At 42.0% G+C, this 12,279-nt stretch overlaps 1 protein-coding gene across 1 annotated transcript in view; it reads right to left on the bottom strand.

Moving 5' to 3' along the window:
• TCERG1L (transcription elongation regulator 1 like) overlaps positions 1-12,279 on the bottom strand; it is a 211,944-nt gene that overhangs the window by 9,863 nt on the left and 189,802 nt on the right. Inside the window, exons 10-11 of the mRNA XM_056849627.1 lie at positions 8,959-9,085; positions 5,745-5,834 (exon numbers count right to left, since the gene is read on the bottom strand). Of these exons, the coding sequence (XP_056705605.1) occupies positions 5,745-5,834; positions 8,959-9,085 (217 nt within the window). The remainder of the gene's footprint in view (positions 1-5,744; positions 5,835-8,958; positions 9,086-12,279) is intronic.

A 12,279-nucleotide genomic window follows, 5' to 3' on the forward strand; every position in this document is an offset into this window, starting at 1 on the left:
ATCATAGTTCAGTTCAGTTCAGCAAATGACTTAATGCTGGCACCAATGAGCAGCCCATTCCTGAGCTCTGGGACCAAAAGAGCTCAGGAGGCACGGCCAGTCGCACCAGCGCCCGAGCCACTTCACAGCTGAGAGAGGCAGGGACGCCAGCATTGGGGCACTACTGGCCTCCCTGTGCTGGCTGTCCCACGTTGTCATCCCCGTGCTGTTGTCCCAAGGGGTGTTCCCGGGGTGTTCTGGGGGCAGAGCTGCCAATAGGCACCTTCCTGACCCCTTTCAGGCTGGGAACGCCCCCTCCAACAACAGCGTTTCTCTGCCAGGTTTTTCCTGGCACAGCCTCCCTGTTTTCAATGGGGGAACAATGTAATATTGCAGCATTATATCATTATTTTAGAGCCATTTTTTAAAAAATGAAATCACTTGTCGGGGGGGGGGAGGGAGGTGGTTTAACAATGACGAGAGTCCAGTAATTAAGAAGTGGGCTAGAGGTGGGTGGGACAAAGAAAACTGATACAAACATTATGAACTAGGAGAAAGCTGACTCAAAATTGGCTTCCAGAAAAATATCAAGGTAAAGGTGGTCTCAAAAGAGTTGGAAAAAACAGGGAACAGCAAAACAACAGCAAAACAAAGTGAAATCTAAAGGCACAAAAATGCATGCAGAAATCAGAGAATAATCCAAAGCAATATGAGGCCACAGCCGAGGAAAAACGCCACACAGAAAAACCCAGTGAATAAAGGGGAAAGCAAATCTGTAACAACAACAACAAAAAGGAATTCCAAAAGTAAAGGCCAACATTACAAATTAAGAATAATGTTATTTTTACAACCAAGGTCATAGGCTGATGAACCCAAACAACATTGCCACAATGAATAGATGCTACCCTGGAAGTCAGTAGCTCATTCAATAAGAGTAAACAAGGTGCCAATTCAGATGGAGCCCAAAAGCACAATGCCATGTCATTATGTCTAGCTGGATGAGGAATTACATGGGCAAACACTCAAATCCAGTACATCTGTGTGCACGTGTAGTCCTTTCATTTGCACCAATCAGCTAATTAGGATGGGGAAAGCGGATGGGGGTTGGATTGAGATTGCCCTGTTCAGACCTTCTCCCCCTCCGATGGATTATCATTACAATGGCAATTTATTTGTAACACACAGAGTTGCATTAGGGTCAACTTTTCCCGAGAACTCTTTTTTTTTTTTTAGTAGAGCTAAGTTTTTTTTTTTTTTTTAATACAATTTTTACTGAAACCTTCTCTCTTGAGTATGGGAAGGGGGGAGACCGCAAAACAGAAACAGAATGTAATCTTCCATTATTTTCTGGTCTTCTGGAGCCTGCCAAAGAGTAGTGTAGTAACAGGCATATTTGATTAGAGTTACAGGAAACAGCCCTCTGTGAGGGCAAAAATAGATGAGCACATCAGGCTGAAATTAATAAATGGCTCATTATCTCAGCATTTGAGCCCCTGAATGCAACACTATTTCTAGACACAAAGTCCGCCCCATTCAATTATCCCTTTGTTCTCGGGAAGGTAGCATCAGTGTGGGCAATGACAATAGCAATCTGTTGGGAAATAATGATCAATAAATAATGGCCCCATAAGAAAGCACAAGAAGAGTTTGTGTTTAATCAAAAGGAGGCCATTCGTTAGATAACTGCAAGGTAGCTGTGCTTAGATGCTTGGTCCCTGCAAAAGCTAAAATCTAATTTGCTGGCCTTTTGGGCAACCTAAAGATGATCTAAGAATATATCCTTCTGTTCCTGGGCAGCCTCTTTCAATAGATAGAGTGATAAATGTGACATTTCCTCATCCTTAAAGAAAGAGGTCACATCAATTATTTAGCACATTATATGCCAAACAAATTCTGTATTTAACAAAAAATAGGATCTGCAGTCTGAAGTTCAAAATTCTATCCCTTATTTTTCACAGTGCATGTGCTGCTATGACATTTCATCACAGGTATTGGTGTTTACAGCTGGGCAAGGTAAAGGTTACATTTGCACTCTGTGAATGCTCAGAATTAAAATTATCTTTATAAGTAGCAAAAGTCTGCAGAACAAGTCTTTCCTTTTATCTTCTGGTTTGCAAATGTAGCAGGGTGCTAATTCATATGTTGATGGAGTTAGACAGAATAACAGAAGACCTTGGAGTGGGGGCTGAGGAGCAGCCACTATTCAGTGGAGGTGACTGGAACATTCTGGAATCTGGCTGGTAATTTTCCACTAGGAAGGTGGGGTGTGGGTCATAGACTAGACACAGAATCTCTGCCCATCTGAGAGAGTTCAGAACATGTGGTGGAATGTGAAGAGTGATTCTGGAATGATTCTGGAAGGTTGAGGTAAGTCAGACCTCAAAGAGGAAGGAGGCCAACAAAACGGTAGAGAAAATGACCTGAACAGAAGCCAAAAAACCTTAATATCATTCTCCTAACCCAGTGGTAGGCAAACTCATTAGTCAACAGAGCCAAATATCAACAGTACAACGATTGGGATTTCTTTTGAGAGCCAAATTTCTTAAACTTAAACTTAAGCTTTGCTGCTCTGCAGATGCACATCTTCCCCCATGCGCGTCCTCCAAACTCAAAATTAAGCCCCCCTGCAGAGTTTTGAGAATTTGGATGGGGGGAAATGTGCATCTGTGTGTGTGTGTGTGTGTGTGTGTGTGTGAAGTGCCGTCAAGTCGTTCCGACTCATGGCGACCCTATGAATCAATGTCCTCCGAAGTGTCCTATCCTTAACAGCCTTGCTCAGAACTTGCAAACTGAGGGCCGTGGCTTCCTTTATAGAGTCCATCCATTCTCCAAGGACTAAACGAACCCTCCCAAGGAAGGAGCTTTCTCCATCTGCTGGAACGGTTTCGGTGCCACATGTCAACAGCATCAAAACCCCTTTGTCCACTCTGTGACCCTCCTATTAATTGTAGTCCCCCCCTTTATGCTGCCTTCTCTTTTTGGAGCACTTTTGCACAGTGCTGCCCTGTCTGGGCCTCGCTTTTGGTGAGTCGGCAGTTCCCCAGCTGGGATCTGCAGTGGCTCAGCCTTTTCCCTGCCTCACCGTCTCGCGCCGCCTCCCTCCGTCTGCCTCCCGGTGTTTTGGGTTCCCTGGAGATCTTTCCCAAAGTGTACACAACAACCAGGCGTGCGGGAGGCTTCCTCTTGGCGACATGATGGCGCGCAATTGGCCGGGCTCCAGCTTGCGCTTTTCAGCCGCCCTCTGATCTAGTCCAACCCCTGCACAATGCAGGGAATTCACAACTACTCCCCCCCACACCCCCAGTGACCCCTACTCCATGCCCATAAAATGAGGAAAAGGGGAAGTGATCTCTCCAGGTGACGGGAACAGGGCAGTTGTTCCGCACGTGGAGCTGCAGTGGGTTTTGCCTTTGCCTAAAGCCTACCTCGGCCGCAGCCGACTCCCTGCGGCTCCTCGCCCTCCGGCTCCAGGGGGCGTGCTTCCCCAGCCCTTCCTCCGGCCAGCCGGCCTGGACTGCCCGGGCCACGACCCCGCACCTCCGCCCCCTGGCGGAGGGCCACGAGCCAGGGGACAGCAGAGGTGAGGCGACAGCCGGCCGCCTGCTCGCCGGCCGCTCTCAGCGTGCCGCCTCCTCCTCCTCCTTGAGAGCCACTCTCAAGGGGCCCAAGAGTCGCATGCGGCTCACGAGCCGTGGTTTGCCGACCACTGGCCTAACCCACTATCACAGAGAAAGTTTTAGACATAGGGAATGAACTGTGTTTACCACTGATTTTAGTTTCCTTTGCATAGATGTTATTATTCAGGTGCTGTTCAACTTGTTTTTCCTTTCTATAAACAACTGCTTTTGCGATGAAATATATTTTTTCTTTTCCTAAAATGGGTGTTATGTGGTCAGTTTCTACACCCATCTATAAAAAGGCTATCTTGGTTTGCACTTATCAAGGTACAAAGGAAAATTTGTGAGATTTGAGTAACTAATAACTGACATTTCCATGGATTCTACCTACATTCATCATGGTTTGAAGTAGGAGGATGATTCTTGATGTCAAGGAGGGTCTCTTAAGAGACAGGTATAGATGGTCTGTGTTTCAATCTATCAGATTAAGAACACCTGTAACTCCCAGTCTGCCAATAGCAGTGAAAAAGAATCGGAGACATGTGGGTGATGGTGGTGGAATCAAATCTGGAGAAATGAATTGTTCCTTGGGATCTAGCATCTTGAGACCTTAACCAACTGAGTAAGGTCCACTATGCCCATGGTCAACATGGTGACTGCAGGATCTCATTTCTACCACAGGGTGGAGGTTGACTTCCACAGATTCCAGTAAATCCCCCACCCCACCCCATCCCACTTGTAACTGTTCAGGACATTCACAGAAAATCTAGCTCCCTAATTCAAGCAGAAAGCTTTCACCATGGACTATCTTGTGTGGCTTTTACCCATCTCTATTTATTTATTTATTTTGCTTCTTGAGGAGTGCCTATTTGAAGGAGGGTTTATGAAAGGTGAGAGGATTAATACTTTAATCTTCCAAGCTGATGACAAAAACATTTTACCACTTCACAATTTCCCCCCTCCCATGTTAGATTGTTTCCCCTTTCAGTAGCATGAACACCCCTTTAATCTTCTATGTAAAAAAGAAATGAAAATTGCTTTTCATAGTCATTTTCCTTGAGTGTGTCATATATTCCACAAATGAGGCCCACATCACCAATGTTTCAAAGCTAATATCTCAGTATAAGCATTACCAAGTGTTCATTAAGTAATTTTATTATGTCGTGTATATGGTTGATAAATGAAAGGAGCAGTAATGCTTGATTGACTGGGTAAGGTCTAAACTGTGCCCTTGCTGAAATCACTGAAGGTATAAATAGTGTTCTCTTCTCCTTGTTTTATAAGTTCTTCTTTTCAGTATAGTGAGACAAGGAAAAAATTTTTGATTCCTGATGATGCAGAGAAGTGATTAAAGCATTTTAACTACCACCATTAGAAATAAGTGAGGTCATCTAAAGGATAACTCATGCTTATATTTTAAACTTAGCTGATTTCAGAGCATTCCTGACCTTTAAGGGCAAAAGCCCTTAGGAGGCCAGGAAGGCGCTGCACAGGTGTTAGGGCCCCCAGCACCAGTGTCCGAGCTACTTATGCCAGTGTTAGTGGCCCCAACACTGTCAGGGAGGCCTGAACACTGGTCTCCGGGTGCTGCCATGGCAGCACCACCCCAGGACGCCAATGGGGCCTTCCACTGGCATCCCACCGGCATAAAAGCCCACGCTGGCATTCCGGGGGGCATTTCGGCATCCTGGGAGGCGTTCCCAGGGTGGGCTGGGGGGAAGAGCTGCTGTTAGGCAGCCTCCTATCCCCTTTCGCTCCGGGTATGCCAGCAGCGAGAAGATCGCCTCGCTTTTCTCTATGGGGCAAAAAGCTCATTTAAAATTTTAAAAGCCTTTCAATGGCTTTATTTGAGTTTTTGGCGCCAAGGAAACTGGTTAGGAAGAGATCATATGGGGAGGGTGCAATGGGATTCCCTCTCATGAATACTTCAGGAACACTAGTTGTTTACTTTTTAAAAAAATCTCATTCTTTCTCCAAGGAGTTTGTGGAGAAATATATGGCTCAAAATGCAAGAAAAAACTGTGTCGATTTCCACTTTTATTCCATGTATACTGCAAGAGCTTCATGCACCTGAGTTTTAAAGTAATACATACATTTTCTATAAACATCTGAATTGGGACACGAATTGTTAATAGTCATCTAACTTACCTGTTTACGTTCTTCTGAGTTAAGCAGAAGGTAGCGTGGATCAAAAACTATTTTATGTAACTCTTTTTCCCATGTGGAAAATGCAGATACCTGAAAAAAGTATGAATGAAAGGGATTAAAATCATTTTGCAAAGGTCCTGGGACTAACCAGAAAGCAGGATTTTCTTTCAGAGGACAGGTAAAGACAGACAAATCAACATTCAAGAGATTGATAGAGGGGTCTTGATGGAAATGGTGTGAACACAATTTTGTCAGCATTCTGCAGTATTTGTTCTCAGGGTAGTGAGTGGAATGTTCAAACCATCTTCATCCCAGGTGGAAATATGTTGGTCTTCCTTCAGGGTACACTGAAGGAATGCCACAAGCAAAATTATTTGCTGGAAAGCAGCTTGAAAAAGAAGCAGGAATCACAGGAATTAATCACAGAAATCAGGATTAAAGGAGACCTGGCTCGAAGAACTGAACAAGGAAGAAATATATGAGTACATAATCGACTGGGATAAAAATCAAGACAGAACAAGATGGCATTTTTGTCCCAAAGTTCAAAGGTAAGGTCAACACATAATCAATATGATATATCCTTCATACCCACTTCTCTAGGCAATTCAGTTCTTTTTTCTATTTAACAGGCATCACAGTCCAGCAACTATACCCATGTCCTAATTCATCTTTTATTCATTTTCAGGCCTTCAATACTGTCTTATTTTTGTTGTGACTGAATACTTGCTCCTGGTAACATAATTATAGATCCATTTGCCACATGATTTTTTATCTCTCTCTCTGTGTGTGTATGTGTGTGTGTGTCGGAACATAAGAACACAAGAAAGGCCATGCTGGATCAGACCAAGGTCCATCAAGTTCAGCAGTCTGTTCACACAGTGGCCTACCAGGTACCTCTAGGAAACCCACAAACAAGACGACTGCTGCAGCATCCTGCCTATGTTCCAAAGAACCTAATATAATAGGCATGCTCCTCTGATCCTGGAGAGAATAGGTATGCATCATGACTAGTATTCATTTTTACTAGTAGCCATGAATGTGTGTGTATCTGTTTCATTTCATCACTCATGTGTCCTTAACCTTGACTTGTTTGCAGACCTTTAATTGAAGCCCAAAATGTGGCCGTTTCACAAAAATACTGAATTCCAAATATAGAAAAATAGAATGGTGACACAGTATGACTCTGAAGAATAATTTTTAGATAACATGGAACAAATCCATCAGCTGGATCCTCAAAGCAATCTGTGAGTACAACAGAAATAAATGGCACTTCAAATACTGAAAAGCTACAAAGAGCTTTTGAGTAATATAATTGATTTCAAAGTGTACCAGTTTGTAATAAGTGAACAGTCTCTTTCTAAGGACCCTTTCACATGTAGTGTTTCCCCATAGTATGACACAGTATAGATGCAAGTTGAATGGGATGATCCCATGGTTCTTGCCCACTCAATCACCATCTGTCTAGGAGGAAGGGTGCTGATAAATGGAGCATCTCAAGAGTGTGGTAGGTGTATTTTATGGTGAATTTCATGATTTTTATGACTATAATAAAGGACTGTTCACAGGATATCATTTGCCACCAACAGAAATGTTTTATGTGCCTTGTTTTTCTTGCATTTAGTAATTATAATGAGAACCGTCACTGGCCTCAACCATAAGCCTGGCGGAATAGCTCCATCTTGCAGGCCCTGCGGAACTCCTGAAGGTCCCGCAGGGCCCTGATCTCATTAGGGAGGCTATTCCACCAGGCAGGGGCCAGGGCTGAAAAAGCCCTGGCCCTGGTCGAGGCCAGCCGGATACTCCTTGGGCCAGGGATTGCCAGCAAGTTGGAATTACAGGAACGAAACTTCTCTGGGGAACATACCAGAAGAGACAGTCCCGTAAATACGACGGTCCCAGACCATGTAAGGCTTTAAAAGCCATAACCTTTATGCAGAATACAAGCAGATTACTCTTGTTCCACATGCACAAGCTGTAATTTTGGAGGAAGGGGGGGGATCCTGTTCTCATTCCAAAGTCTCAGCTGGGGAGGGGGATGTGGAATGTTTCTCTTTCGCCCATCTCAAGCTGTCATCTTGGGCTACAGAGGATAGGGGCACATAATGCCTGTTTTCCACAGCCCAAACTGTCAGTTTCAGGTGGAGAGAAAAGAATGAGCCTTCTGTTTTCCCAAATCTTACACTTTCAGCTTCTGGCCAAACTGACAATTTCTGGTGGAGAGAAAATAAGGGAATCAGCTGGGCTTCTGATGATCCCCCCCCCACCACACAATTTTCCAGGCTGAGACATCAGAAGAACCTGATTTCTAGCTGATTTCTGCAATCAGCGGAGAGCTGGCTCCTCCACCACAGTGCTGTATATCCCTGGGTATATAACAAAATTTCCCCAGTAGGAGATCAGAATCTGACTCCCAGCTGATCCCTCATCAGGGGGCAGTCAGGTCCTGATGGCTGTAAGTAGCCTGTTTCTGTGAACAGAGGCAAGCAAATTAGAAACACACAAACAACTTGTGGGTTAATCAGCTTCTTGATTGACACTAGTGAACAGAATGTAAGCCAATCTAGCCAGTGTAGAAGTATCCCTGGAGTTCAGCTCACAGGTGTCATGCAAAATATGCTTCAAATATTCATTTATTTCAGAAAACCACAGGCAAATAGCTATCCAATGCATATCAAACACACGAGTCGGATTGTTCTGTTCTCTTTTCGTAATATGTGTCAGAATGTTCAGAAATAAGAGTGGTACTGTAGTCACAAATTTTTCAGACGACATCCATGTCAGAGACTGGGTCTCTTGTAAATGAATTATATTATGTTGCCATAATGTGGTTCATTGATCTTTAAGTTTGATTTTATTGTGTTTGATGATGAATGCATTAAACCGCCTTAAGGGCCTTTAGTTAAAAGGTAGCCTATAAACAGACTAAACAAATAAGGATTTGGATGTAAGAAAGATTAGGAATGCCTAGGGCTGAAGTAACGTTGTCTTTGAGATCCATACATCACCTAGGCTTTTGTATAATAAATGTCAATAACACAAAAACATCCAGCAGTGAAAAATGCTGATAAGAAAGCAGCATTTAAACATATTTCCAGGAACAACAAGCACCATTAGACCTTACAGGGACAAAGTTCCAATATGTGTATTACAAATCTTGATTCTGTTGTTTTCTCATAGAATACTGAAATTAAGGCAACCTGACTTTATTTCTTACCCCTCTTTCCAGAAGCATATCTCGAAAATGGGTAATACGATCTTCCAATGGAAGCATAATCTGATGTTCTGATGCTTTCACATTTTTCTCTTCCTTTTCTGGCTCAGCATTCTGTGGATCTTCCAGCCTTAAATAATAAAAGATATACAGAATACGGTAAATGATTAACGGGGCACTAGTAGGAAATGGTTAAATAAAAAAGGAGCCTCTCTTAGTACACGGTGTATTAGGAATTTTTTAACTAAGTTTAAATCTGGCACCTGAAGTTAACTTTGCTTCTGCCCAAAGGTGTGCAATTCCCCCAGGACTTTGGGGCCATCCCATTCTTTTGAGTCATTAAAGGCTGAGTTAATTTGAGTTGGGATGTTGGAGCTTAAATGCTAGAACTGTTTTACTTGGGCATTCACCTTACTTGGATGCTGTGGGTTTATTGATTGGTTTGGGAGGAATGTGTCTCCCCTTTTCTAGTTAGAACAGACGGAGTCCTCATTTTCTGTATTTCAGGCAATATTTTTTTTCCTAATGCATTTTATATTCTTAAAACACAGAAATGAATAATAGCTAGGGTTGCTAACCTCTAGGTACTAGCTGGAGATCTGCTATTACAACTAATCTCCAGCCGATAGAGATCAATTCACCTGGAGAAAATGGCCACTGGCAATTGGATTCTATGGCATTGAAGTCCTTTCCCTCTCCAAACCCCACCCTTTTCAGGCTCCACTTCAAAAATCTCTAGGTGTTTCCCAACCTAGAGCTGGCAACCCTAATAATACCATGGAGGATATTCTATTCTGGGGACTGGAGGTGGTAGAATTTCACAGCCATTCATGTAATAAATTCCTTTTATCTGAGCTTACACTGAACAGACCCCTCAAATTGATGAGGTGCCACCTTTTTTTTAATCACATATGTCCACTATATATTTAGTTAGGAAAGGCTAAGGAAAGTGGTTAATCCTAGGATTAAAAGGAAGAATTTGGTTTGAAGAAGTATCTAACTTCCAGCTGTCCTACTGTTGTTTCCAAAGTATCTGAAGCAACAACCTCCATCTCTCTTTCCATTCATACACCTGCCTCCTACACTGGAGCAGGTTAGCAACAAGGCTAACAGGACTTAGGTTTGCTTAACATGCTCAGTAGACACTCCACCTAGACTTACTGTGTATGTTAAGTGCCATCAAGTTGTTTCAAGTCTAATGGAGACCCTATGAATTGGCTGCCAAAATGTCTTATTATTAACAGCCTTGCACAGGTCTTGTAAACTGAGGGCCATGGCTTCCTTGATTGAGTCAATCCAATAGACTTGCTACTGAACAACAAAGTGCTAGGTTGGATTTCTGGGCTACTAAAAGGATCATAAGCAATGGAAAAAAATAATAAGAAAAAAATAATGTTATTGGAAAAACTGGTTCTTAAGACTTGTAACATTTTGAATCCTCTTCTCCAAAAAGTGAACTGGATGCCCTACACATCAGATCTCTGCAGTGAAATAAATGGAGTTACCCTTATGCTCAAGGGAGCCACATATTCATCTAAATACCATTAGAAATCTAGAGAGAACCAAATCTGTGAGAAAACTGGACCAAAAGTATTCTCATATTCTTGCTCTCAAATCAGTGAGTTAAGTATGCAGGGGATCCCATGAGAAATGTTATATAAACTTTCATAAGTGAACTGATTTTCAGTGGCAAAACCAATCTGAACACCAAGTGAACTAACTACATTTGTACCACATTAGAAACTTTTAGCCATCAGACCGAAATATGTTTTTATTCTCGGAAGATTCTAAATTGTACAACTTGAAATGGAAAATGTTAAAAACAGCTTTCAGCTAATAAATTGCATTATGTCGTAAAGCAATACAAGTTCCAGCCTATTATCTTCTTGCCATCAATAATTGTATCACATAATTTTATTCTTAAATTATACTAAAATGGGTATTGTATTTTATTAGTAGCTCCAAAGGCATAAAATTGTCACTCTTCATGTTATAAGGCTGACTTCAATATTGTATTAGCCATTTTCATTCTCCTCAGATTATACTATTCTGTAATATGATCTAGGCAACTTCCAGTCCAATTTCTGGTAACAACCACAAATGGGTTCTATATATAGCACAATGAATGAAAATCCAGAAACTACCAGCAAAGGCAACAGAAGAAACAGTCTCTTTCTTTAATGTGATAAATTAAAAATGATACAGAAAATTGAATGTTTTGTCCATTCATACTCTTCAAACCATACTAAAAGACAGATGTTGTCATAAAAAAGCAAATGTATAATTTAAAATGATGAAAAGTACCTAGATTTACATTAATCTCTATTTTTTTAAACTGCTATTTAAAAGTAAACCAAAATGTGTCACATGAAACCATTTTATTACCCAGAATATATAAACTAGTTGGCAGAAAAAATTGGGTATTTTCTCAGATATTTCTAAACATAATTCTTGCTGCATATGTGATCTTCAGCTCCAAAAATAATAGGCTGAGTTAAAAGTACAGATGTTCTGATGCTCCTGTGTTTGGACTGCTCATTGCTTGAAAAGTGCTGTTGGATCAGTTCAATGTTTGAAAAGAAGTTTGAGTTTTTCTTTGAACATTCAAGTGTGCTCTTAGACAATTGACTGTGTCTGTGCATGCATGTTTTCTCCTTCCACCTATCTTCCCAAAGCATCCACCTGATAGAAAGAAATATCTCATGAAAGATGCTTCCCTTCATAGTCTTGGTTCTGCAAAGTGGGGATGGAGAGAAACCACGTGCCTAGACTGCCTACTATTCCTTTCCCATTCTGACTGCCTGATTTGCCATGATCAACACAGCATGGACCACAAAAGAATGACATATTTTTGGACTGCTAACTGGGAACAGTAATTCAGTCCTGCAAGTTCTGAACATGCGCCAACATGCCCACTGGCACCAACTGATGAATGGCACAAACTGCCCAAGCACAAAATCAGTGCAATTATTAACACAGTTTATTAGAGTCCACTGCTCCAAACACCGCTCTTAGCCACTACACCACACAACCATGTTGACAGCTACCACTCCACATATACAAAGCCTTCTTGATTTGTTGGTTTTAAACACAAGCACCTCGTCAAGGTGACCTAGAAAGGCATTGTATTATTTAAGGCTAAACAATCTATTAAAACCATTTCAGTTGTTTTTTATTTTGTGGTTCTCAGCATTTCTGGCTAAAAGTTGATTTATCCGCATGTTTGGTTTTCAGTAGCTGATTCAGAACTGGTGTACTATTTCTGAGCATGAAGAATGCTCAGGGGGCGGAGTTGCATCTTCCTAAGTTCTCTTTCCTGATTTG

The sequence above is a fragment of the Euleptes europaea genome, chromosome 5 (genome assembly GCF_029931775.1).
Source record: "Euleptes europaea isolate rEulEur1 chromosome 5, rEulEur1.hap1, whole genome shotgun sequence".
Classification (NCBI taxonomy): domain Eukaryota; kingdom Metazoa; phylum Chordata; class Lepidosauria; order Squamata; family Sphaerodactylidae; genus Euleptes; species Euleptes europaea.